General features: G+C 39.7%; 1 protein-coding gene across 1 annotated transcript; it reads left to right on the forward strand.

The window, feature by feature from the left end:
• The first annotated feature begins 23,131 nt into the window (after positions 1–23,131).
• CCDC71L (coiled-coil domain containing 71 like) lies at positions 23,132–24,135 on the forward strand. The gene has a single exon (XM_037836402.1). It carries the CDS (start codon positions 23,407–23,409, stop codon positions 24,109–24,111), a length of 705 nt encoding a protein of 234 aa, XP_037692330.1. The 5' UTR covers positions 23,132–23,406; the 3' UTR covers positions 24,112–24,135.
• Positions 24,136–24,375: the final 240 nt, after the last annotated feature.

The following is a 24,375-nucleotide window of genomic DNA, read 5'->3' on the forward strand; positions in this document are numbered from 1 at the left end:
AAATACTGAATACAGATTTAGCAAAAAATATGTTATTAAAAAATATTAGGAGGTAGAGCAAAGGAGAATTCTCATATTCCATAGTAAGAAATACATAAATAATATTTAAAACCAAAGAATCAAGAAGAAGCAGTATAAGCATGTTGTTTAGAAGCATGGACAGAAGAAATTCTATAAAAGTTGAAAGTGGTTGCTCCTGGAAAATGAAAACTGAAGTGTGAGGAGTGGTGGAGTAGGGACTGCTATGTTTTCTTTAAGTCTTACACAACCTAAAGAGTTTAAAGCTATGTAAGGATAACTTGTTGATTAAAAACTAGTAAAATAAAATAAAATAAATGGACACACACAGAGAAGCAGAGAGGAACTGGAGATCAAGGACTTCTGGATTCCTTATGATGCTCAGCCCTTGCTTCTGGTCTTTTTCTGAGGCCCAGATGCGCTTTCTCCATTGGATTCTCAGAGATACCCAGCTACCCTTCCGATATCCTCTTCGTGCTTAATCGAAACCCAGTGAGTTTCTGTTACAAGTGGAAGAGTTTAAGACGTGCATCCTCTAATAGTGACATATTATTGAAGTGCAACCAAGTAAATAGTATAATAATTGGAAAAAATTTTCTTCTAAGTTTCCAAAATGTGCTTTTTAAAAACTGACACTCATTTTATTTCCTTAATTACCACCCCAAATCCTGGTATTTGTTAACAGAAGAATTAAAAACCATTATAGAGTAGGGGTTGGCAAACTTTGTCTGTAAAGGGCCAGACAGTAAATATAGTCAATATGCCTTACACACAGTAGTTATGTCTATAAAGTTGTTGAGAACACTGAATTAGCAAATACTGAACTATTGCTCCTAGGAAAAATACAGGGTTAGGTTGCTGTGAATCTCTGCTCACATTTTTATCAACCAGTCAATACGTGACCTTGTTTTATCTGTATCTATGTTTAAAGACACTTTAAAAAATATATTTTGTTGATTCATCAACACTGAACTCATGACCAGTAGCACTACAACTCATGCTTGAACAAAAGTTATCTGATAAACGTATTTTCTCTGTAAGGCACAACACAGCCTTCTTGTATTTAGGAACACTAGACAGCACTTCAGTCTAATGCTTGGGATCCAATTTAAACACAAAATCACTGACAAAAAGCACACAGATGTGAAAAGTGTGGCACTGAGTATACTATGAAAAGGACATTGATTTACAGAGAGCTGAAACAACAAGATTACCTTGTCTGACCTCAGCTGGGAACATGCGCCAACAGGTGACTTGAATTTTTTTGCTGCTCTCTGTATGTCTGTGAATGACCATAAAAGTGCCACAAATACTGAGTTAGCAGTTACAAATAAATTTTACTGAGTAGATAAATTTGCAAATAGTGAATCTGCAAATAACAAGGATCAACTGTATTTTAGGCATTGCAGGCTCTACGGTCTCTTTCGCTAATACTCAGCTCTGCCGCTGTAGTAGAAAAGCAGCCACAGATAATATTTGACAAATGAGCATGGCTGTGTCCCAATCAAACTTTATTTACAAAAATAAGCAGTGGGCCGGATTTGGCCCATGGGCTGTAGTTTACTGACCATGCTTTAGAGCTTGGGCCACTGTGTACACTTGGCAATTTGCACAAAAGTGAGTGGCCAAAGGAACAAGTGGGAAATGAAATACACCATACTCTGCACCCAAGTGTGACACTGTGTTCACCCAGAGAAAGCGGCACCTCTCTCTAGTTCATCTGCCCAGTCAAGGTGATTTTTTTTCTAATCATACAGTGGCCCCATGGCTAGTTGCTGTCCTGTTGAACCACAGAGAACATGCAAGAATTAAAATGTTTGCTGGCCATTGATAACATCCTCCATGATACTTCTCTACTCCAAGCAAAATGTTCCCAAACTATTTATCTGTTCTTTCTATGACCCGGTGTTGAGTCACTTCATCTTCCTGTTCATTCATTTTGGGACAGGCTCCAAGTGTACCAGTGTCCCAGAACTAAACCCACTACTCCAGGAGAGCTCTGAGGAGTGCTGAGCCCAGTGATTGTCATTAATGGAGCTGTAGGATCACATTAGTTCTTGGGCAGCAAATGCCCACCATGGACTCATATCAAGCTTGCTGCCAACTGAAGCCCCTCATCCTCTAAACATGCAGGGCTGTAAAAACATAGCTCCTTTATGTAACCCTTCTACAGATGAGGTTTTGGACCCCAGTCTTAGAATTTATATTTGTGTCAAATTTTTTTAGACTTGTTTAATTGTTTCAGGTAGTCAGAAGGAAATATAAGCTATCTCTTCCAGATCCATATTATCTCTAAGTTTGATAATTGTGCCATCTACCATCTTATCTAAATCACAGATCAAATTGTTGAAAGTGGGAAAGGCCAGAGTATCTGAAATTGTTTGCTTACAACTTTAACAGAAACTTACAATTTAAAATAGTGTATATGCCTATATAAGCACAATAATTAAGAAACTAACCTTTAAAGAAAACAGCATCCCTGCAGATGTAAATTCTGAATTTCAGTGAAAATGTTATTAACTTTGGAATATTTACAGTGATATGTGATATAAGAACTAATATTTTAATTGCATACTAGATCGTTAAATACAAGTTTTTCTTTAATGTCTACTACCAAGAGAATACAATAAATAAATAATAGTGAAAGATCATGATGGAAAAATTTAAATAGCAGTAAATATAAGTTAAGACATATAAAGGAAAATGTTCACACTCACTAGAAATAGAAGACATGCAAATTAAAATAATAATTAGTGATTAATGACAGGCAAAAATATTTAAAATCTATAACTAGTGCTGGAAAGATTGTGGTAAAATATATATTGCTGGAAATATTTTAACTTGTTAGAACCTACTTTAAGGAATCAATATGGCAATAGATATTAATAAGTCTAAAAGTGAATCTTACTTCTTGACCTGGGAAATTTATTCTAGGGCAGTAATTGAAAAGAAGAAAAAGTAGGCTGAAAAGATGCATTGACATCATTTATAATCCTCACAAACTGAAAGCAGTATCCTACACTCCTAAATGTTCCATAAATATTATGTTTGAAAAATCTTATGGGAAAAATATTATTTTCTGATGACTGTGTAACAATATGGAAAACTATTTATATGTTAAATTTTAAAAAACCACAAGTTGTATCTACTTTAGAACTATATGACAACAGAAAATTGGACAAAACCAATGAAAAATGAAAATTAATATTTGAATATTAATATTAGTGAATTTTTTCATCATTGCTACTGTAATATTGTCTTCACAATAAATGCATTTTATATTAAAATCTACTACTGTGTAAAACATAATGTGCTGTCTATTTTGAAAAATCCTTCCTAGGTAGCTATGGGAGAAAAGTTTGAGAAATGGTTTGGGAGACAATCCTTGATCCTTTCCACCTGTATAGAAAAGAAAAGTCAGTGAGTTTACAGCATTGTTACTCGTTAAGAGTGGGAGGGTGCTGATGAGACAGTGGAAATGTCTTTCTGGCTGCAATTGGGGAAAACAGTCCTAGCGAATCTAGCTATAAATCTTAAAAAATAAGAGTTAAGAATTTTAAATTGAAATATTTTATAAATAACATAACGCAGTGGTCTTTCCTTCTCCAACATATTTTCTTGATTAATCATGTATTGCTTGAGACTGCAATTATTTATTATAAGTTCCTACCTGACTATGGGAGAATTTATCAAAAGTAATTTACACATGTTTTGAAATCTAAAATTGTTTTGGCAAAATCTCTAACATTCTTGGTCCATGGTGGTGGCCTGGGGGCAAGGACATTCTTGGAGTAGAGTGCATATCACAATCAACTGGAAGTTTGTGTCAGACAGAATGTGTTCAGCTGCAAGTAATAATAACTTAAGTCATAGGACATTTACAGATTCCTTAACTAAATGTTGGAGTTGGGCAGTCCCAGAGTTGATTTAATGGTTTAACAATGTCATTGAGGACTTGGGCTCTTTTTAAGCCTCCTGCCCACCATTATCAGCTTGAATTTCATGGGTACGATTTTACCTTATCGTTGCAAGAAGTACAAGCATTGTGATCTCCCATGCTGGAGTCCAAGGCAGAAAGGAAGGGAGCATATAGCAAAATTATTGCCAGGGTGAGCTGGTATTACCATCATTAATATTCCTCAGATACTGTGTCAAGTTGGATATAATTTTGATTATAATAGTGAAATAATAAATGTAAGCCTCTTAGCAAAGTTGATTGTGGACCACCCTCCTTAAGCATGATGGATAAAAAGCTCCTCCCAAAGAGGAGTTGAGTTTGGCTTAGCAAGGACAAGTTCTGGTATGGGGTAGAGTTGAAGGGAAGAAGCAGGGTGAGTGTTATTTTCTTTTTTGGTAAAAGGAGTACACGATTAACTAGCAAGTGGTTGTTCAGTGCCTGAGGCAGCATAGACTTGAGCTCATACCCTAGGTCCTCTGTTAGCTCATCCAGAGGACCACAGCCTAGGATTGAAGCTAACTGCCCCCTTTCTTTCTTCTTCCTTACGCATACTGCATCTTATTCCCTGAGAATTCTCCTTCAATTGTGTGCCCAGGATGGGATGTGCTGCTGCCTGAAAGAAGCCATTGGCGTGGGAGTCCTTGCTTGGTTGGGGGGTGGTCTGGGTTCACTGGGCTGCTGCCTCCACACTGGACATGGCTGTGAGGGGCTCCTAGCCATGGACCTTTCCATTTCAACTGCCGCACAGCTTGGTTTCCCAACTGGTTGAGAACCATTGGTCCATACTCTCTGTGTCTCCTCATCTCTTAAAAATCATTGATTTTCTATCCCTTTTGTTCCAAGAATTTTAGAGCTTGAAGGTCTCTTAATAGATTATCTAGTTTGTTCATGTCAGTCAGAGCTAAAACTAGAAAAAAATGAGAGCAGAAAAGGTGGCATTTTAAAGATAGCCAAAGATAATTTTATTTTCCTCAACATTAAAAGATGCATTCCAAAATAATTTTTGAGTGCTTTTACAATAAACAAGGACAAGCAGTGTGGTGTATAAGAAGAATACTGGTCTTCAAATCAGACAGTCTTGGTTTAGGATCCAGTTTTATCACATTAACCAGTCATAGGACCATGAACACATCTCTTTAACCTTAGTGGGCTTCAGTTTCCTCATACATAAACTGAGAATAATGACATTTTTCTTGTTTCCCTCACCTGGCTCTTTGAGAATTAAATAAGAGAAAGTATTTTGTAAACTAGAAAGTACTATATGCAGAGAAAAATGTTAAGGCATCATTGCTACATACAATGACAGTTAAAAAGATGAGTAAGACATAGTATTGCCATGAAGGAGTTTATAGGATAAATGGTTTTCAACCTTTTTTCTGCCCCAGCACAGCTGAGAGATAACATATTCCCCTCAGTAACAATGGCTCTCCTGCAGCTGAGGGAGAGGTGGAAGTGGAGGTAAAGAAATGTGCTGTAATGGAGATAAAAGCAAAATGCAACAGCCTTCATAGAAGGAAGGGAGCCCATGGAAGATCAAATGACTTTGGTGATGAGCTTTAAAGGATGGATAAAATTTGGGAAGAGGAAGATGAGGAGAAATGAGCAAAGATACACAGGTCATCCACGAGAGGATGGCAGGTGAGAATGTACAGATGACAAGCTACTAGACTGTAAAATTGAACATATAGAATAGTATCTACCTCATATGACTGTTGTGAAGATTAAATGAAGTAATACAAGTAAAGTGTTTAGCCCAGAGTCTGGCATAGAATATGAGTGTTAAGTATATATTAAAGCCGTTTTATTACTAGTTATGCTAGGCAGAGTAATGCCCCTCCCCACAAAGATGTCTATGTCCTAATCTCCAGAGCCTGTGAGTATGTTAGGCTATATGGTAAAGGGAATGGAATTAACGTTCCCGTGCCAGTTTGAATGTATTATGTCCTCCCAAACACCATTATATTTGATGTAATCTTGCGTGGGCAGACTTATCAGTGTTACTTAGATTGGAATTCTTTGAGTGTTTCTATGGAGATGCGCCCCACCCAACTGTGTGTGATGACTTTGATTGGATAATTTCCATGGAGGTGTAACCCCACCCATTCAGGGTGGATCTAAATTCAATCACTAGAGCCATATAAATGAGCTGGCAAACAAAAGGAACTCAGCGCAGCTGCAGCTGAGAGTGACATCTTGAAGAGGAGCTACAGCCAAGAGGGACACTTTGAAGAAAGCACAGGAGCTGCAGATGAAAGACAGTTTGAAGACAGACATTGAAAGCAGACTCTTGTTCTGGAGAAGCTAAGAGAGGACAGATACCCCAAGTGCAACTAAGAGTGACATTTTTGAGGAGCTGCAGCCTAGAGAGGAATGTCCTGGAAGAAAGTCATTTTGAAACCAGAACTTTGGAGCAGATGCCAGCCACATGCCTTCCCTGCTAACAGAGGCTTTCTGGACACCATTGGCCATCCTCCAGTGAAGGTACCCGATTGCTGATGCATTACCTTGGACACTTTATGGCCTTAAGACTGTAACTGTGTAACCAAATAAACCCCCTTTTATAAAAGCCAATCCATTTCTGGTGTTTTGCAGTCCGGCAGCATTAGCAAACTAGAACAGTTGCTAATCAGGGAGGTTATCCTGTATTATCCAGGTGGGCCCAATGTAATCACAAGAGGCCTTAAAAGTGGGCAAGGCAGAGGAGGAGAGTCAGAGGGAGTTACTGTTGAAGAATGGTTCAGAGGGTTGCAACAGGAAGGGGGCCATAATCCAAGGAATGTGGATGGCCTCTAGAAGCTGCAAAAAGCAAGGAAATAGATTTTCTCCTAGAGCCTCCAGAAAGAACCACATTCCTGAGGGCATCTTGAAGTTTTGCTCAGTGAGACCCATGTTGGACTTCTGACATACAAAGCTGTAAAATAATGTATTTGTGTTGTTTTAAGCCACCACATTTGTGGTGATTTTTTGCAGCAGGAATAGAAACCTAATATTCTAGTCTATAAGCATCATGACCCAGGTTCCTGATATATATCTGCTCACTATTAATTCCTGTCACCCAATTTGGCATTTAGCAAGCTCTCAATAAATTATTTGAATGATTGAATGAATGGACATTCTAGGAACATACCATGGTGAAGTTTGGCAGGAATTTTTGTTGTGTTGTAGGCAAATATAAAGCTTGAGAATTGGTTTGGGTCAATTTTGAAGGCTTTTGAAAACCACTGAAGGTTTTTGAGCAGTCTAGGGTGATGACTCTGAGCAGTGTTAAATAAAATCCTAAAAACATTACTTCATGATTTTGGAATTTTATATGCTTATTTATGTATCATACTTTTATGCCTAAAAACCATCGTATTTCTTTTAAAGTTATGGTACTAATTTGTTGGCTCTTGTTCATCTAGTTATTCATTATAATACTTAATTCTCTTTTTACATATTTATGATTTAATATATTAATATTCTTCCAATCTGATGCTAATAGTCTCAAATTGGCTAATTATTTTTTACTTCTAATTACAGCTGAGGTCCAAAATTGTTAAGCAAAGGAATAGGACAAGTGGAGTTTACAACAGAGATCAGACAGTCTAAAAGCTTATAAAAAAATGTGGTGACTTCATTTCTGATAATGATATCAGGCTTGATAAATCAGAGAAAGGCCCAGAGATATAGTATATTTTGATTTCAACAAAAGTGTGGCAGAGTTTCTTATGATATGTTCCTGGATAAGAGAATGTGAATTGGGTGATAACATAAGGAAGGTTTTAAGCTAATGGACCTACTATACCCAAAAAAATGCAGATACAGATTATGCTGGTTTGAATGTATTACATCCTCCAAAATCCCATTATCTTTGATGTAATCTTGTGTGGGCAGACGTTATCAGTGTTGATTAGATTGTAATTCTTTGAGTGTTTCCATGGAGATGCACCCCATCACTGTGGGTGATGACTCTGATTGGATAATTTCCATGGAGGTGTTAACCCACCCATTCAGGATGGGTCTAAATTAAATCACTAGAGCCATGAAATGAGCTGACAAATGGAAGGAACTCATTGCAGCTGAGAGTGACATCTTGAAGAGGAGCTACAGCCAAGAGGGACACTTTGAAGAATGCACAGGAGCTGAGGAGAGAGTTGCTGCAGATGAGAGACAGTTTGAAGATGGCCGTTGAAAGCAGACTTTTGCTCTGGAGAAACTAAAAGAGGAAAAACGCCCCAAGAGCAACTAAGAGTGACATTTTTGAGGAACTGCAGCCTAGAGAGGAATGTCCTGGGAGAAAGCCATTTTGAAACCAGAACTCTGGAGCAGATGCCAGCCATGTGCCTTCCCAGCTAACAGAGGTTTTCCGAATGCCATTGGCCATCCTCCAGTGAAGGTACCTGATTGCTGATGTGTTACCTTGGACACTTTATGGCCTCAAGACTGTAACTTTGTAACCAAATAATCCCCCTTTATAAAAGCCAATCCATCTCTGGTGTTTTGCATTCTAGCAGCATTAGCAAACTAGAACACAGATAGACATGTATCAGCATGGACAAGTCTCCAGTGGATGATATCAGTCTTTGTCTGAGTCTGTTCCAGTTGGTAGTGCCATTGATGACTCGGTTTAAGGTGAAAGGATGCTTGTCTAATTTACTGAAAGGATTAATCAAAATCAGATATGACAGGATCTGGATTCAAAAGTGTCATAGGAAGTAGGAAGATTGGACTGAAACTAACAAAATAAAATTTAACAGGATATATGTAAAATCTTCAAAGTGTAATTAGTACAAGGCACACATAATTAGGGAGAAGTTCATTTAAAAATAAATATAAGATTTTCAGCTGACTTCAAATTTAATATGAGTTAATAGTATGAAGAAGTTGCTTACATTGAAGTTTTGATATGATCTAAAATTTGCTTTTCAAGATTGGTTGTATGAAACTCTAGAAGAAAAGAAAATGGATAAAGGATTAAAAGAAAGTAGGTTTTGATGAAACATAGGAAAAATCCTATAACTAGACTTGACAAAAAAGAATTTGGGGTTAGTTTCAGGCCTGGCTAATTTCAGGTCTAGCCAACTTTTTGAAAAATCATTTTCCATATGGTCAATTTCTGATCTGATCAATCATTTATCAATAAGCATCATACATGATGTTATGTTATAGATTTGTCCTCTCTATTTTTTGTTTTCTGTTTCTTCTTTTTTTCCCATTTCTTTATTTTCTTTTTCCTGCCTTCTATAGTTACTTAAAAATTATTTTAAGAATTTCATTTGAATTTATTGATAGTTTTTAGTATATCTCCTTTTTAGTGGTTGCTCTAGAAATTATACTATTTTTACTTACATTATCATGGTATACTGCTGTCATTTTGTCAATTCCAGTGAAATATAGAAACCTTACCTCCCTTTGGATCGTTTTATACCCCACCCCCATTTATAATATAGTTGTTTTTTTTTTAAAGTCAACAAACATTTATTGGGTACAAAGCACCAAGCATGGTGCCGTAGGAACTGCAAAGCTAAGCCAGCTGCCTTCAGGGAGCTTGAGGTCTTACAAAAATGTCAGTGCTGTACAAAGCATATTTTTTTTTTTTATCTTCATTTTATTGAGATATATTCACATACCACGCAGTCATACAAAACAAATCGTACATTCGACTGTTCACAGTACCATTACATAGTTGTACATTCATCACCTAAATCAATCCCTGACACCTTCATTAGCACACACACAAAAATAACAAGAATAATAATTAAAGTGAAAAAGAGCAATTGAAGTAAAAATGAACACTGGGTACCTTTGTTTGTTTGTTTGTTTCGTTCCCCTATTTTTCTACTCATCCATCCATAAACTAGACAAAGTGGAGTGTGGTCCTTATGGTTTTCCCAATCCCATTGTCACCCCTCATAAGCTACATTTTTATACAATTGTCTTCGAGATTCATGGGTTCTGGGTTGTAGTTTGATAGTTTCAGGTATCCACCACCAGCTACCCCAATTCTTTAGAACCTAAAAAGGGTTGTCTAAATAGTGCTAAGAGTGCCCACCAGAGTGACCTCTCGGCTCCTTTTGGACTCTCTCTGCCACTGAAGCTTATTTCATTTCCTTTCACATCCCCCTTTTGGTCAAAAAGATGTTCTCCGTCCCATGATGCCAGGTCTACATTCCTCCCCAGGAGTCATATTCCACGTTGCCAGGGAGATTCACTCCCCTGGGTGTCTGATCCCACGTAGGGGGGAGGGCAGTGATTTCACCTTTCAAGTTGGCTTAGCTAGAGAGAGAGCGCCACATCTGAGCAACAAAGAGGCATTCGGGAGGAGGCTCTTAGGCACAATTATAGGGAGGCCTAGCCTCTCCTTTGCAGCAACCGTCTTCCCAAGGGTAAAACCTACGGTACAGGGCTCAACCCATCAAACCACCAGTTCCCTATGTCTGTGATCATGTTAGCAACCATTGAGGTGGGGTAGGCCAATACCCCTGCATTCTCCACAGGCTCCTCAAGGGGGCACTACATATTTTTTTCCTGGATTTTTTTTTTGTTTGTTTGTTTGTTTTTAACCTGTTCTTCCTTTTTAAATCAACTGTATGGAAAAAAAAAATTAAAAACAAACAAAAAAAAAAACAAAAAAGAAAAACATACAATAAAAGAACATTTCAAAGAGACCATAACAAGGGAGTAAGAAAAAGACAACTAACCTAAGATAACTGCTTTACTTCCAACCTGTTCCTACTTTACCACAAGGAAGTTACATAATATAGCAACATTTCTGTGAACTTGCTCCTACTATTTCCATCAGAAATTAACAGACCATAGTCATTCCTGGGCATCCCCAGAACGTTAAATAGCATATCTGTTCTTCTTGGACTACCGCTCCCCCCTCCTTAACTGCCCTCCATTGCTAGTTCCCCTACATTCTACACTATAAACCATTCGTTTTACATTTTTCAAAGTTCACATTAGTGGTAGCATGTAATATTTCTCTTTCTGTGCCTGGCTTATTTCGCTCAGCATTATGTCTTCAAGGTTCATCCATGTTGTCGTATGTTTCACGAGGTCGTTCCTTCTTACTGCCGTGTAGTATTCCAACGTGTGTATATACCACATTTTATTTATCCACTCATCTGTTGAAGGACATTTGGGTTGTTTCCATCTCTTAGCAATTGTGAATAATGCTGCTATGAACATTGGCGTGCAGATATCTGTTCGTGTCACTGCTTTCCGATCTTCCGGGTATATACCGAGAAGTGCAATCGCTGGATCGAATGGTAACTCTATATCTAGTTTTCTAAGGAACTGCCAGACCGACTTCCAGAGTGGCTGAACCATTATACACTCCCACCAACAATGAATAAGAGTTCCAGTTTCTCCACATCCCCTCCAGCATTTGTAGTTTCCTGTTTGTTTAATGGCAGCCACTCTAATAGGTGTTAGATGGTATCTCATTGTGGTCTTAATTTGCATCTCTCTAATAGCTAGTGAAGCTGAACATTTTTTCATGTGTTTCTTGGCCATTTGTTTTTCCTGTTCAGAGAACTGTCTTTTCATATCTTTTGCGCATTTTATAATTGGGCTGTCTGTACTATTGTCATTGAGTTGTAGGATTTCTTTATATATGCAAGATATCAGTCTTTTGTCAGATACATGGTTTCCAAAAATTTTTTCCCATTGAGTTGGCTGCCTCTTCACCTTTTTGAGAAATTCCTTTGAGGTGCAGAAACTTCTAAGCTTGAGGAGTTCCCATTTATCTATTTTTTCTTTTGTTGCTTGTGCTTTGGGTATAAAGTCTAGGAAGTGGCCGCCTAATACAAGGTCTTGAAGATGTTTTCCTACATTATCTTCTAGGAGTTTTATGGTACTTTCTTTTATATTGAGATCTTTCATCCATTTTGAGTTAATTTTTGTGTAGGGTGTGAGGTAGGGGTCCTCTTTCATTCTTTTGGATATGGATAGCCAACTCTCCCAGCCCCATTTGTTGAATAGACCATTATGACTCAGTTCACTGACTTTGGGGGCCTTATCAAAATCAATCGGCCATAGATCTGAGGGTCTATCTCTGAATTCTCAATTCGATTCCATTGATCTATATGTCTATCTTTGTGCCAGTACCATGCTGTTTTGACAACTGTGGCTTTATAATAAGCTTCAAAGTCAGGGAGTGTAAGTCCTCCCACTTCGTTTTTCTTTTTTAGAGTGTCTTTAGCAATTCGAGGCATCTTTCCTTTCCAAATAAATTTGATAACTAGCTTTTCCAAGTCTGCAAAGTAGGTTGTGGGAATTTTGATTGGGATTGCATTGAATCTGTAGATGAGTTTGGGTAAAATTGACATCTTAATGACATTTAGCCTTCCTAACCATGAACATGGAGTATTTTTCCATCTTTTAAGGTCCCCTTCTATTTCTTTTAGTAGAGTTACGTAGTTTTCTTTGTATAGGTCTTTTACATCTTTGGTTAAGTTTATTCCTAGGTACTTGATTTTTTTAGTTGCTATTGAAAATGGTATCTCTTTCTTGAGTATCTCTTCAGTTTGTTCATTTCTAGCATATAGAAACATTACTGACTTATGTGCATTAATCTTGTATCCCGCTACTTTGCTAAATTTGTTTATTAGCTCTAGTAGCTGTATCATCGATTTCTCAGGGTTTTCCAGATATAAGATCATATCATCTTCAAACAATGACAGTTTTACTTCTTCTTTTCCAATTTGGATGCCTTTTATTTCTTTGTCTTGCCAGATTGCCCTGGCTAGCACTTCCAGCACAATGTTGAATAACAGTGGTGACAGCGGGCATCCTTGTCTTGTTCCTGATCTTAGAGGGAAGGCTTTCAGTCTCTCACCATTGAGTACTATGCTGGCTGTGGGTTCTTCATATATGCTCTTTATCATATTGAGGAAGTTTCTTCAATTCCTACCTTTTGAAGTGTTTTTATCAAAAACGGATGTTGGATTTTGTCAAATGCTTTTTCAGCATCTATTGAGATGATCATTTGATTTTTCCCTTTTGAATTTTTAATGTGTTGTAATACGTTGATTGATTTTCTTATGTTGAACCATCCTTGCATGCCTGGAATGAACCCCACTTGGTCATGGTGTATGATTTTTTTAATGTGTCTTTGGATTCGATTTGCAAGTATTTTGTTGAGGATTTTTGCATCTATATTCATTAGGGAGATTGGCCGGTAGTTTTCCTTTTTTGTAGCATCTTTGCCTGGTTTTGGTATTAGATTGATGTTAGCTTCATAAAATGAGTTAGGTAGTGTTCCGTTTTCTTCAATGTTTTGAAAGAGTTTGAGTAAGACTGGTGTCAGTTCTTTCTGGAAAGTTTGGTAGAATTCCCCTGTGAAGCCATCTGGCCCTGGGCATTTATTTGTGGGAACATTTTTGATGACTGATTGGATCTCTTTGCTTGTGATGGGTTGATTGAGGTCTTCTATTTCTTCTCTGGTCAGTCTAGGTTGTTCATATGTTTCCAGGAAATTGTCCATTTCCTCTACATTATCCAGTTTGTTGCCATACAGTCATTCATAGTATCCTCTTATAATTTTTTTAATTTCTTCAGGATCTGCAGTTATGTCACCTTTTTCATTCATTATTTTGTTTATATGGGTCTTCTCTCTTTTTGATTTTGTCAGTCTAGCTAGGGGCTTGTCAATCTTGTTGATCTTCTCAAAGAACCAACTTTTGGTGATATTTATCCTCTCTATTGTTTTTTTGTTCTCTATGTCATTTATTTCTGCTTTAATCCTTGTTATTTCTTTTCTTCTACTTGGTTTAGGATTGGTTTGCTGTTCATTTTCTAGCTTCTTCAGTTGATCCATTAGTTCTTTGATTTTGGCTCTTTCTTCCTTTTTAATATATGTGTTTAGTGCTATAAATTTCCCCCTCAGCACTGCTTTTGCTGCATCCCATAGGTTTTGGTATGTTGTGTTCTCATTTTCATTCGTCTCTATATATTTAGCAATTTCTCTTGCTATTTCTTCTTTAACCCACTGATTGTTTAGGAGTGTGTTGTTTAACCTCCAGGTATTTGTGAATTTTCTAAGTCTCTGATGGTTATTGACTTCTAATTGTATTCCATTGTGGTCAGAGAATGTGCTTTGAATAATTTCAATCTTTCTAAATTTACTGAGGCTTGTTTTATGTCCCAGCCATATGATCTATTCTGGAGAAAGTTCCGTGAGCACTAGAAAAGTATGTGTAACCTGGTGATTTGGGATGTAATGTTCTGTATATGTCTGTTGAATCTAATTCATTTATCAGATTGTTTAGGTTTTCAGTTTCCTTATTGGTCCTCTGTCTGGCTGATCTATCTATAGGAGAGAGTGATGTGTTGAAGTCTCCCACAATTATTGTGGAAACATCAATTGCTTCCTTTAGTTTTGCCAGTGTTTCTCTCATGTATTTTGTGGCACCTTGATTGGGTGCATAGACATTTACGATTGTTATTTCTTCTTGTTGAATTGCCCCTTTTATTAGTATGTAGTGGCCTTCTTTGTCTCTCAAAACATCCCTGCATTTAAAGTCTATTTTATCTGAGATTAATATTGCTACACCTGCTTTCTTTTGGCTGTAGCTTGCATGATATATTTTTTTCCATCCTTTCACTTTCAATTTGTGTCCCTGTGTCTAAGATGAGTCTCTTGTATGCAACATATTGATGGTTCATTTTTTTTTGATCCATTCTGCGAATCTATATCTTTTAATTGGGGAGTTTAATCCATTTACATTCAATGTTATAACCGTGAAGGCATTTCTTGAATCAGCCATCTTATCCTTTGGTTTATGTTTGTCATATATATTTTTCCCCTCTCTCTATTAATACCCTTTATTGTACCCATACCGAATCTCTTTAGTACTGAACCTTTCTCCAGGTCTCTCTGTCCTTTCTTTGTTTCTCTGTCTGTAGGGCTCCCTTGAGTATCTCCAGTAGGGCAGGTCTCTTGTTAGCAAATTCTCTCAGCATTTGTTTGTCTGTGAAAAATTTAAGCTCTCCCTCAAATTTGAAGGAGAGCTTTGCTGGATAAAGTATTCTTGGTTGGAAATTTTTCTCACTCAGAATTTTAAATATATCATGCCACTGCCTTCTTGCCTCCATAGTGGCTGCTGAGTAGTCACTACTTAGTCTTATGCTGTTTCCTTTGTATGTGGTGAGTTGCTTTTCTCTTGCTGCTTTCAGAACTTGCTCCTTCTCTTCCGTGTTTGACAGTGTGATCAGAATATGTCTCGGAGTGGGTTTATTTGGATTTATTCTATTTGGAGTTTGCTGAGCATTTATGATTTGTGTATTTATGTTGTTTAGAAGATTTGAGAAGAAGTTTTCCCCAACAATTTCTTTGAATACTCTTCCTAGACCTTTACCCTTTTCTTCCCCTTTTGGAACACCACTGAGTTTTATATTAGGACGTTTTATATTATCTATCATATCCCTGAGGTCCGTTTCAATTTTTTCAATTTTTTTCCCCATTCTTTCTTTTATGCTTTCATTTTCCATTCTGTCATCTTCCAGGTCACTGATTCATTGTTCAACTTCCTCTAGTCTTGTACTATGAGTGTCCAGAATCTTTTTAATTTGGTCAACAGTTTCTTTAATTTCCATAAGATCATCTATTTTTTTATTTAGTCTTGCAATGTCTTCTTTATGCTCTTCTAAGGTCTTCTTGATATCCTTTGTATTCTGTACTATGGTCTCATTGTTCATCTTTAGTTCTTTGAGTAGCTGCTCCAGGTGCTGTGTCTCTTCTGATCTTTTGATTTGGGTGCTTGGGCTTGGGTTATCCATATCGTCTGGTTTTTTCATATGCTTTATAATTTTCTGTTGTTTTTGGCCTCTTGGCATTTGCTGAACTTGATAGGGTTCTTTTAGGATGTGTAGACCAATTGAAGTCCTTATCTCTAATTTATCAGATCTACAGCTTCGTGGAGTACACTTTCTCTAACTAACCAGCAGGTGGCGTCCACGAGCCACCTGTTCTCCACAAGCCAGTTCTCCCCTGCTTTGCCTTTGTGGTGAGTGGGGGAGTGAGTCTTGTGGGGTCCAGTTGGTGTACCAAGCTTGTGTGTGTAGTTGGTGTTGCCCGCCCTGTACATGGGGCGTGTTTCTGGGCAGTCAGGGAGGGGGGTGTGGCTCTAACAATCAAATCTCCCTGGTGATCCTGGAGTTTTAAAGCTGCTGCAATAGTCTAATCCTTCAGTTCAGTCCTGCCACAGTTTGTCTCTGCCACTGACCCACAAGTCCTTGGTATTGGCATATGGCTCCTGAGACTTGTAAGTGGGTCCCTCTTCCAGGCCGTGCACCCCCTGGTCCTCTGTTGAGGGATGACTGTGCTATGTCACAGGTGAGTGCCGTCCCCCCAGGGCAGTTCTGGGCTGCTGGGCTGTGTAGGGAGGATCCCAGTCTCCTGAAATGATGGCTGAATGGGGCTTTGTTAATTCACACTGCTCCACCTTCCTATCTCTGGGACAATCAGCTAAGGTAGCAGGGAAGGCTAATGTCCACGCCCAGTTTTGTGGAGTGTGCCTGTTATTTGAAGCACTTCCATCACACTGGGTTGTGTGGGGCAGCTCTGGGCTATGGGGCTGGCGATGGGCAGGAGTGTTTCCTGTCCACCAGGATGATGGCTGTGAGCGGACACCCCCCTTTTCTTGGGAAGTTGTGGTGTTTAGTGAAATTTCTCAGCCACTGGATTATTGCCTTTTGTCCCAGAGCTCTCTTAGTTCTGCTCTTTTCTTGACCTGCCCAAATTGCATGTCTTTGAAGCTTTCTGCATTGGGCTTCTTAGAGTAATGTTTTACAAAAAGAAAAAAGGATTTAAAAAAAAAAAAAAAAAAAGTGCCCTCCTCACAGATCTAATGGGTTATTGAAATGCTAAGAGACAAAGCAATTAGGGCCATTAAGGAAAGTTCCACAGGGCAGAGAGATCAGCTTTTCTTCGGGATTTGCATATGAGCCTGAGGGCCTGAGCTCTGCCCTTCCCCTTTCTATGTTCACCAGAACTCCAAAAATCCTCCGCTTTTATTTTGGAGTTTTTCGTGCTGTTTTTTTCTATGTCTGTCTCCTCTCTGCTGGGCTGGCTGCTCTCAGATTCTCTGGTGTCTGGTCTCAGTTTATCTATGGTAGGAGTTTGGATCAGTAGAATGAGTTTCCGATAAGGGCTGCCACTGCAGTTCTCCCTTCTCCTTCCTGGAGCTGACAGCCCCTCCTCCCACAGGACTGAGCCTGGCAGGGAGGGGCGTGGGTCCCCTGGCCGCAAAAACTTACAGAGTTCGCTGATCTCAGCAGTTCCATGTTTTCATGAGTGTTGTATGAAGTATGCCCAAAGTCAGATTGCTCTGTGGTGTCCAGTCCACGCAGTTCCTGGCTTTCTACCTACTTTCCTGGAGAAGTAACTAAAACATACAGCTCACCAGTCCGCCATCTTGCGCCACCCCATAATATAGTTGTTTTACATATTTTTTCTAAATACATTTAGAACCACATAAGACAGTATTATAATTTTTGCTTCAACCATCAAACCTAATTTAGAAAATTAAAGAAGAGAAGGAAAGTATTTTGACTTTATCCATGCTTTTGCTTTCTTCCTTTCTGATGTTCCAAGAGTCCTTGTTTTATTGTTTCCTTTCTGTTTGGAGAACTTCCTTTAGCCATTCTTTTAGGCAACAAATTCTCTTATTTTTCCTTCTTGTAAGAATGTCTTGATATTCCTGTCATTCCTGAAGGATATTTTCACTAGATTTGGGGTTGAGACACATTCTTCTGGCCTCCTTGGTTTCTGTTGAGAAATCTGTTGTCATTAAAATTGTTTTTCCCCAATTGGGATGGTGTTGTTTGTATCTCTCTGCTCTCGAGGCTTTTTCTTAGTCTTTAGTTTTCAGATGTTTGACTATGATGTGTCTTGGTATGGATTTCTTTGGGTTTATCCTGTTTTTGCTTCATTCACCTTCTTGAATCAGTAGTTTTAGGTCTTTTGCCAAATTTGGAAAAATTTTAGTGATTATTTCTATAAGTGCTTTTTCAGTCCTGCCCTTTCTCTTCCTCTTCTGGGACTCTGATGACACAAAAACTAGATCTTATCATCCCATAATCCCTGAGGCTCTGTTCATTTTGTTTTTCAGTATATTCTTCATGTTGTTTAGATTGGGTAATGTCTATCATCTTTTGTTCTGTCTTTAAGTTCACTGATTCTTTCCTCTGTTCCTTCAGTTATGCTATTGAGCCCATCCACTGAGCTTTGCTAGTTGTTATTATTGGAGACTGAATCATGCCTTTCACAAAAGGAATGTTCAGGTCCCAACCCCTGATCCTATGGGTGTGAACCCATTTTGTAAATAGGACCTTTGAAGACGAATTAGTTAAGGTGTGCCCAAACTGAATGAGGGAGGGCCTAATCCAGTATGGGTGAAGTCCTTATAAGCCAAGGAAATGGGACACAAAAGGAGAAGCCATAGGGAGCAGCCAGAAACTGGAAGTCAAAAGAATCCAGAAGAGAAAGGAGAAGATGCCTTTATGTATATTGCCATGTGACAGAAAAGTCAAGGAACCAACCAGCCAGAAAATACCAACCCCGGAAGGAAGCAAACCTTCTAGACGAACACATTGTATGGTATTTGTTTTAGTAGCTAGGAAACTAAAAGTGATTGTATTTTTCAGTTTGAAATTTTCCATTGGGTTCTTCTTTTAATCTCCTGTTTCTTTGCTGAGATTGTCTGTGTGTTTGCTGAGGCTTTCCATTTTTCATTTGTTTAAAGTATGGTTTTAATTGCTTGTTGAAGTATCTTTATGGTGGCTACTTTAAAATCTTTGTCAGATAATTCTAATGTTTGTCATCTTAGTGTTGGCATCTATTGATGCCATTCAGTTTGAGATCTTCCTGGTACTTGGTATCATGAATGATTTTCTATTGAAACGTGGGCGTTTGGGGTATTATGAGAGTCTGGATCTTATTTAAATCTTTGATTTTGTTTTTTCTGACACTATTTTGACAGGAGAAGCAGGAAGCTGCCTTGTTATTTCCAGGCTGAAGTCCAGATTTCCTGCTCTACCTCCATTGACACCCAAGTCAATGACTGCCACGTGGGTGTGGGATGGGCTCCCCACTAGGTCTCCACTAATACTACACTGGCTGGGAGGGTTAGGAGTGTCTTGCTACTACTCCTCATTTGATCACCACTGACACTGAAGTGAGAGGTTGTTTCATTGCCACCTAGCAGTGATGATAGTCCTGATTCCCTACTTGGTCTTCTCTGGACATCACCCCAGCAGGGACATTGGAGCACCTTGTAACAACCTGGCCAGAGTGGCAGCCACAGGTTTGTCTGTGGTCTTTGACTTCAGTAGAGCAATTATTTTCTGAAAGTTTTCTGTTTTGCTAAGTTGCCGCTTTCCTAGTCCTATGGCTAGAAAGAACAGGCTTTTCTTGGGAGGTTTTTTTTTTTTTTTTTCCTGTATCTGTTGACATTTCTGGGTTTCTAGCTTCTTCAGCACCCAGTCTGGGGCATGTAAGGCAAAAAGAAAACCCAAGGAACTCAGTACTCTGTCATTTTTTGGGTCCTGAGTCCCTAGCCAGACTGCCTTCTTTTCTCCACTTTTCAGAGTCTTATGTTCTTTAGTTGTAATTCATGGGAGGAAAAGGGAAAAGCACATTTATCCCATCTTCCTGGAAGCACAAGTCATATCCTCTTAGTTTATATGGTCTTTATGTAAGAACTTCAGAGCATATCAGAGCTTTGAGATAACTTTCCTAGAAAAACCTAAATTACTTTAGAATCGCTTTTTAATGAAAAGGCTGAATTTTTTGATGAATAATGCTCCATTTAACATCATTTGAACTAAAAATTATCACCATCTCCTGGGATTAAATTCAAAATTTGGAATGGTAGAAACCATTAGCAATTAAAGATCTTTGTTCTAGTTCAAGTTTTCTACCATACATCTGTGTGACCTTGGGTAGATCACTTCGCATCTCAGTATTCTCATCTGAATTAAGTGAGGTGGATTCATTAGGTGACCTCTAAATTGTCTTCTAGCTGTAATATTTTTATTTTCTTCTCATGAATCCTATTACTTTTTATCTCTAACCTCCCACTGGATTACAGGGTTTGAAATTTGTTGGTTACGTCAAGTAAAATACTCATAAATGAGACAAATAAGGATAGCCATCATTTATTGAATGCTTACTCTGTCCCAGACACTATAGTAAATGTTTTGCCAATATTATCTCATCTAATCCTCAAAACAATCCATTGAAGCAGAGATTACACCTATTTTATAGGTGAGAAAACTGAGGCTCCGAAAGGTGAAGAAATGTGTTCAAGGATATTTTGTTGTAAAGATCTATTTAATACCAATTCTATTTGATTCTGAACCCCATGTTCTCAATCACTTGCATATACTTTTCTTTTTTGGTCCCTTTTCAAGAAGCAACTTATTTTATAGAAATGAGATGTTACAGCAAAGGTTCTGGTTAGCTAAGAAATACATTTGATTTTTAGTTCCTCCAATCACTTAATTCTGTTTGGATTCTAATACAGAAAACATAAGCATTTAGCTATTTTTTTTTTTATTCTTATTATCCAACACATCTATTTATCATATATTGGAACCGTTACCCTTGAGAGGTAAAGGGATAAATAGAGGATTTTAAACTATTATTCCTCAAGAACAAAAATTTAATTTGCTGACTTTCCATAAATTTTTCATTTATAATGTCTTAGGAGATTCCCAGGAACCAGAAGAAACATACTAGCTTTATGTGGAAATTTTACTTTTCTTGTGGAGCATGGATAAGGAAATGTTTGTAAAACTATTTGAGCTAATCAAAAGATTGAGATCAAGAAGAAATGAAAAAAAGTATAGTAAAGAAATAGAAGAAACAGAGAAATAGAGAGCAAATAATGCCAAATTTTCAAGTATGCCAGTTTAAGCATTTTAACATGATACTAGTTGCTAAAAATACTTCATAAAAATATTCTCTTTGGTTTAAAGTAAATTAAATGTGCATGCATTATAAAATGAATTATTGAATACTCTGCAGTTTTCTGAGATCTTATATTTTTGTAGAATCAAAATTGTGTTGGAGAGAGATTTATCCTCTTAACTGAAATTAATTCTCTAAGTTTGGATATATTTGGTGTGTATTTATGTGACAAAAAAACAAACCAACCTGAAGTACCTATACTATTATGCTTAACATGGAAAAGGGATGGGAAATAACAATATGAAAAACTATATAAATCCTTATTTTACCCTTTTTTTTTCTCATGATGAAGTCCCCCTAACTTTCCACTGGCTTCCTGTGTGAGATTTTCTATGTCAGTTTGTAGGGGCATTCCAAAGGCAGTTAGTCAAATTTCACATTACTATGTATTCCCAGAATTACCAAGAGAACTAATTGTGATGTAAAGAGCTATTGCAATTTCATGTCTTTATAAGGATTTAGGAAGCTGGTAATTGGCTCCATGATCTTGTTTTGAGATCATGATGTGCTTTTCTAGAAAAAATATTTTGTCTTCAGAAAATTATCATGATTTTGGTAGACAGGGGTTTCCTGGTCAGGAGTTTTGTTTTTTGCCATAAACTCATTGTGTGGAGAGGGTGCTCTGGTGTAAAGCAGCAACTTTCAAAATACTGTTTGTCTTAGGTTTTACTGAAACCCTGGTGCAAACAAAGTATCATCTGTAAAGCCAAATATAACATAAAAACTACTTGATTCTGGGTGGGATGGAAGTGGGGTAGGGGTACAGTGCTGTCCCTTGGTTACCCCACTCATGAATAAAGCACTTTCTGTTGAACCCCTTAGACTCTGTGTGATGTAATTTGAAACAGGACCACTGAAATTTATAGATCACCAGATTAGGAATCCAATGACCTGAACTACCGTCCCTGTCCTGCTATTAGCAAGTTGTATTACTAGAACTTTGTGGGTCCAAATTTCCTCATCTGTGAAATAAGGAGATTGAACTAGGATAGGATCTCTTTCAGCTCAAAAATTCAAGAGAACCTTGAGCAACTATATGTAAATCACAAAATGTCTGTGCTTTAGTAGTTTTCTATCTGCAAAATAAGATGTTCAGTGAAGGGTGAAATTGACATGTTTACCTAAAAGTTTTAAGTATTGGGAGAAATTTTTTTAACCTTAAAAATTTAAGTGAGTCCTGAGAAAATTGCAATATAAATGTAAAATAGAAAATTGTCCTCTTCTGAGCAGTTTCAATATTTCTTTCTTTCTTGTTCCATTTCTAATAATCGGTACTTGAAATAGTGTTATTTCACTGAATCAGTCTACAAACTATTGAATGCCCACTACCTGACAAGTACTGATATTGAGGATAGAAAAGATGACAAGAATGGCTGAAGATGACTGTAAGCATTCATATTCCTCTCCTTACTAAACACATAAGATTATGTGTTCTTAACCTGTTCTTTTCAATGGAAACTTACCGTATGTGATGCTGCATCCTTTCTAAATGAATGGTGCTGCAAAGGGTCATTTTAAAACCAAATGAAAAGTGAAGTGACACTTGGAAAGAACTATGTATTTAAAAACAAGGATATTTTCTTGAAGCAGAATGGCTTTGTTGTAATTGATCTTTGATTAACTTGAGCAAAGATTACTTAGTTTTGGACTATTTAAGTGTCTGCTTTCTGATAAGCTGAATTTCTCTTAAATAGGAAGTTGGTTCTATTGCCAGGAGGGATGCCTTCCTTATCACCTGAAGGTTTCTTGAGAGGGACTGGGGCCAAGAGAGGTAAACGTTGAATGAAGATGCCAAAGAGGTCTTTGGGGATTTAGAAAGAATTGTGAAAGGCCCATTCCAAGTAGACTTAAACCTAAATTTCCTTGCTGAGATACAAGCAACAGCTTTGGGGCATCTCTCTCTTTTGTTATTCAGACTGGTAGATCTCCCAGCTCAGTCCACACCCACTCACTCTGAAAGACTATGACTCTCCCCAAGGTGGAGCCGATGTCCACCCCTTATTCTAGACATGGCACCACCCCCCATATACCCACCCAACGGTTGACTCACGTTCAAGGCCCACCACCACCCACCCCAGCACCATCTTCCAGGAACTGGTCTCTCCCCCATTTGTCCCCGCCCCTCTCCTGAGAGCACCCAATGGGTAGAGTCGGGACTGCGGTGGGAGGTGCTTGAGGCGGGCACATTTAAAGAAAGGCAGAGGGCGAAAAAGGCAAGAGAGGAGAAGAAAGAGAAACCAGGGGGCCGAGGCGCCGTCCAATGACAAAGCCCAGGGGTGGGCGCCGGCCGCCATCTTGTACTGGGCGGCAGGATATTCACCCACGTCCTCCGCCCTCGGAGGGGGAGGGGCGGCGGCGGAGGCGAGAAAAGTAGCCAGAGACGCGGCAGGCGGGAGGCGCCAGCAGCGGTCAGCGCCGCGGAGCCGGACGCGGGCGGGACTCGGCGACAACGGGCGGCCCCGAGCGGCCTCCGATGCGGCGCAACGTGAAGAGGCGCCGGCGCCGGCCCCTGTCGGCCCCGGCCCTGGCCGCCCGGGGCGGCGGCCTTAGGGCTGGAGGAGGGGCCGGGCTGGAGGCGCGGGAGGAGAAGGTGGTGTACTCGCGGTCGCAACTGTCGCTGGCCGACAGCACCAAGGCGCTGGGTGACGCCTTCAAGCTGTTCATGCCCTGCAGCACGGAGTTCATGAGCTCGGACGCGGAGCTCTGGAGCTTCCTCTGCAGCCTCAAGCACCAGTTCTCCCCACACATCCTGCGCAGCAAGGACGTCTATGGCTACTCCTCCTGCCGGGCCCTGGTCCCCGACCCCCCGGGGACTCCTACCGCCCGCGGCCAGACGCGCAGGCCGGCCCAAGGCGCGGCGGCCAGAAGGAGGCGCCGCGGAGTCCGGGCGGCCGTCGCCCGCAGGAGGAAGCCACCGCCGCCACCGCCACCTCCGGCCCCCGAGGAGAGCCGCGCGGCCAAGTCTGTGACCCCTGGGCCCTGCTTCGGGGGCCGCACCCTGGAGGAAATCTGGAGAGCAGCCACTCCGACGCTGACCACCTTCCCCACCATCCGCGTCGGCAGCGACGTGTGGGGCGAGCGCAGCCTGGCGGCGGCGCGGCGCCGAGCACGCCAGGTCCTGCGAGTGAACCTGGAACCCGTGGTGAGGCTTCGCCGCTTCCCGGTGCCCCGGGCGTGAGACGCGGCCCCTATGGCGCCTCCTGCTGGCCGCGCCCGCCCTGCGTCGCCCCCATCCCCCCGACGGTGCCGGGGCTCAACCTGGGACCGAGCTTCCGCCCGGAAGAATGAACAAGTGTCAGTCGAGTGTTTACAGATCTGGCCAGGACCTTGTCCCTAGTGCACTTTACGGGCGAAGAAGTCACCGGATGGGTTTCCCTGCCCCACGTCCCCGGGATGCGGCGCCGCCGTCTGGGACTCCGGGGCAGGTGTGCCCTCTCCTGCC

The sequence above is a fragment of the Choloepus didactylus genome, chromosome 5, assembly GCF_015220235.1.
Source record: "Choloepus didactylus isolate mChoDid1 chromosome 5, mChoDid1.pri, whole genome shotgun sequence".
Lineage (NCBI taxonomy): Eukaryota > Metazoa > Chordata > Mammalia > Pilosa > Megalonychidae > Choloepus > Choloepus didactylus.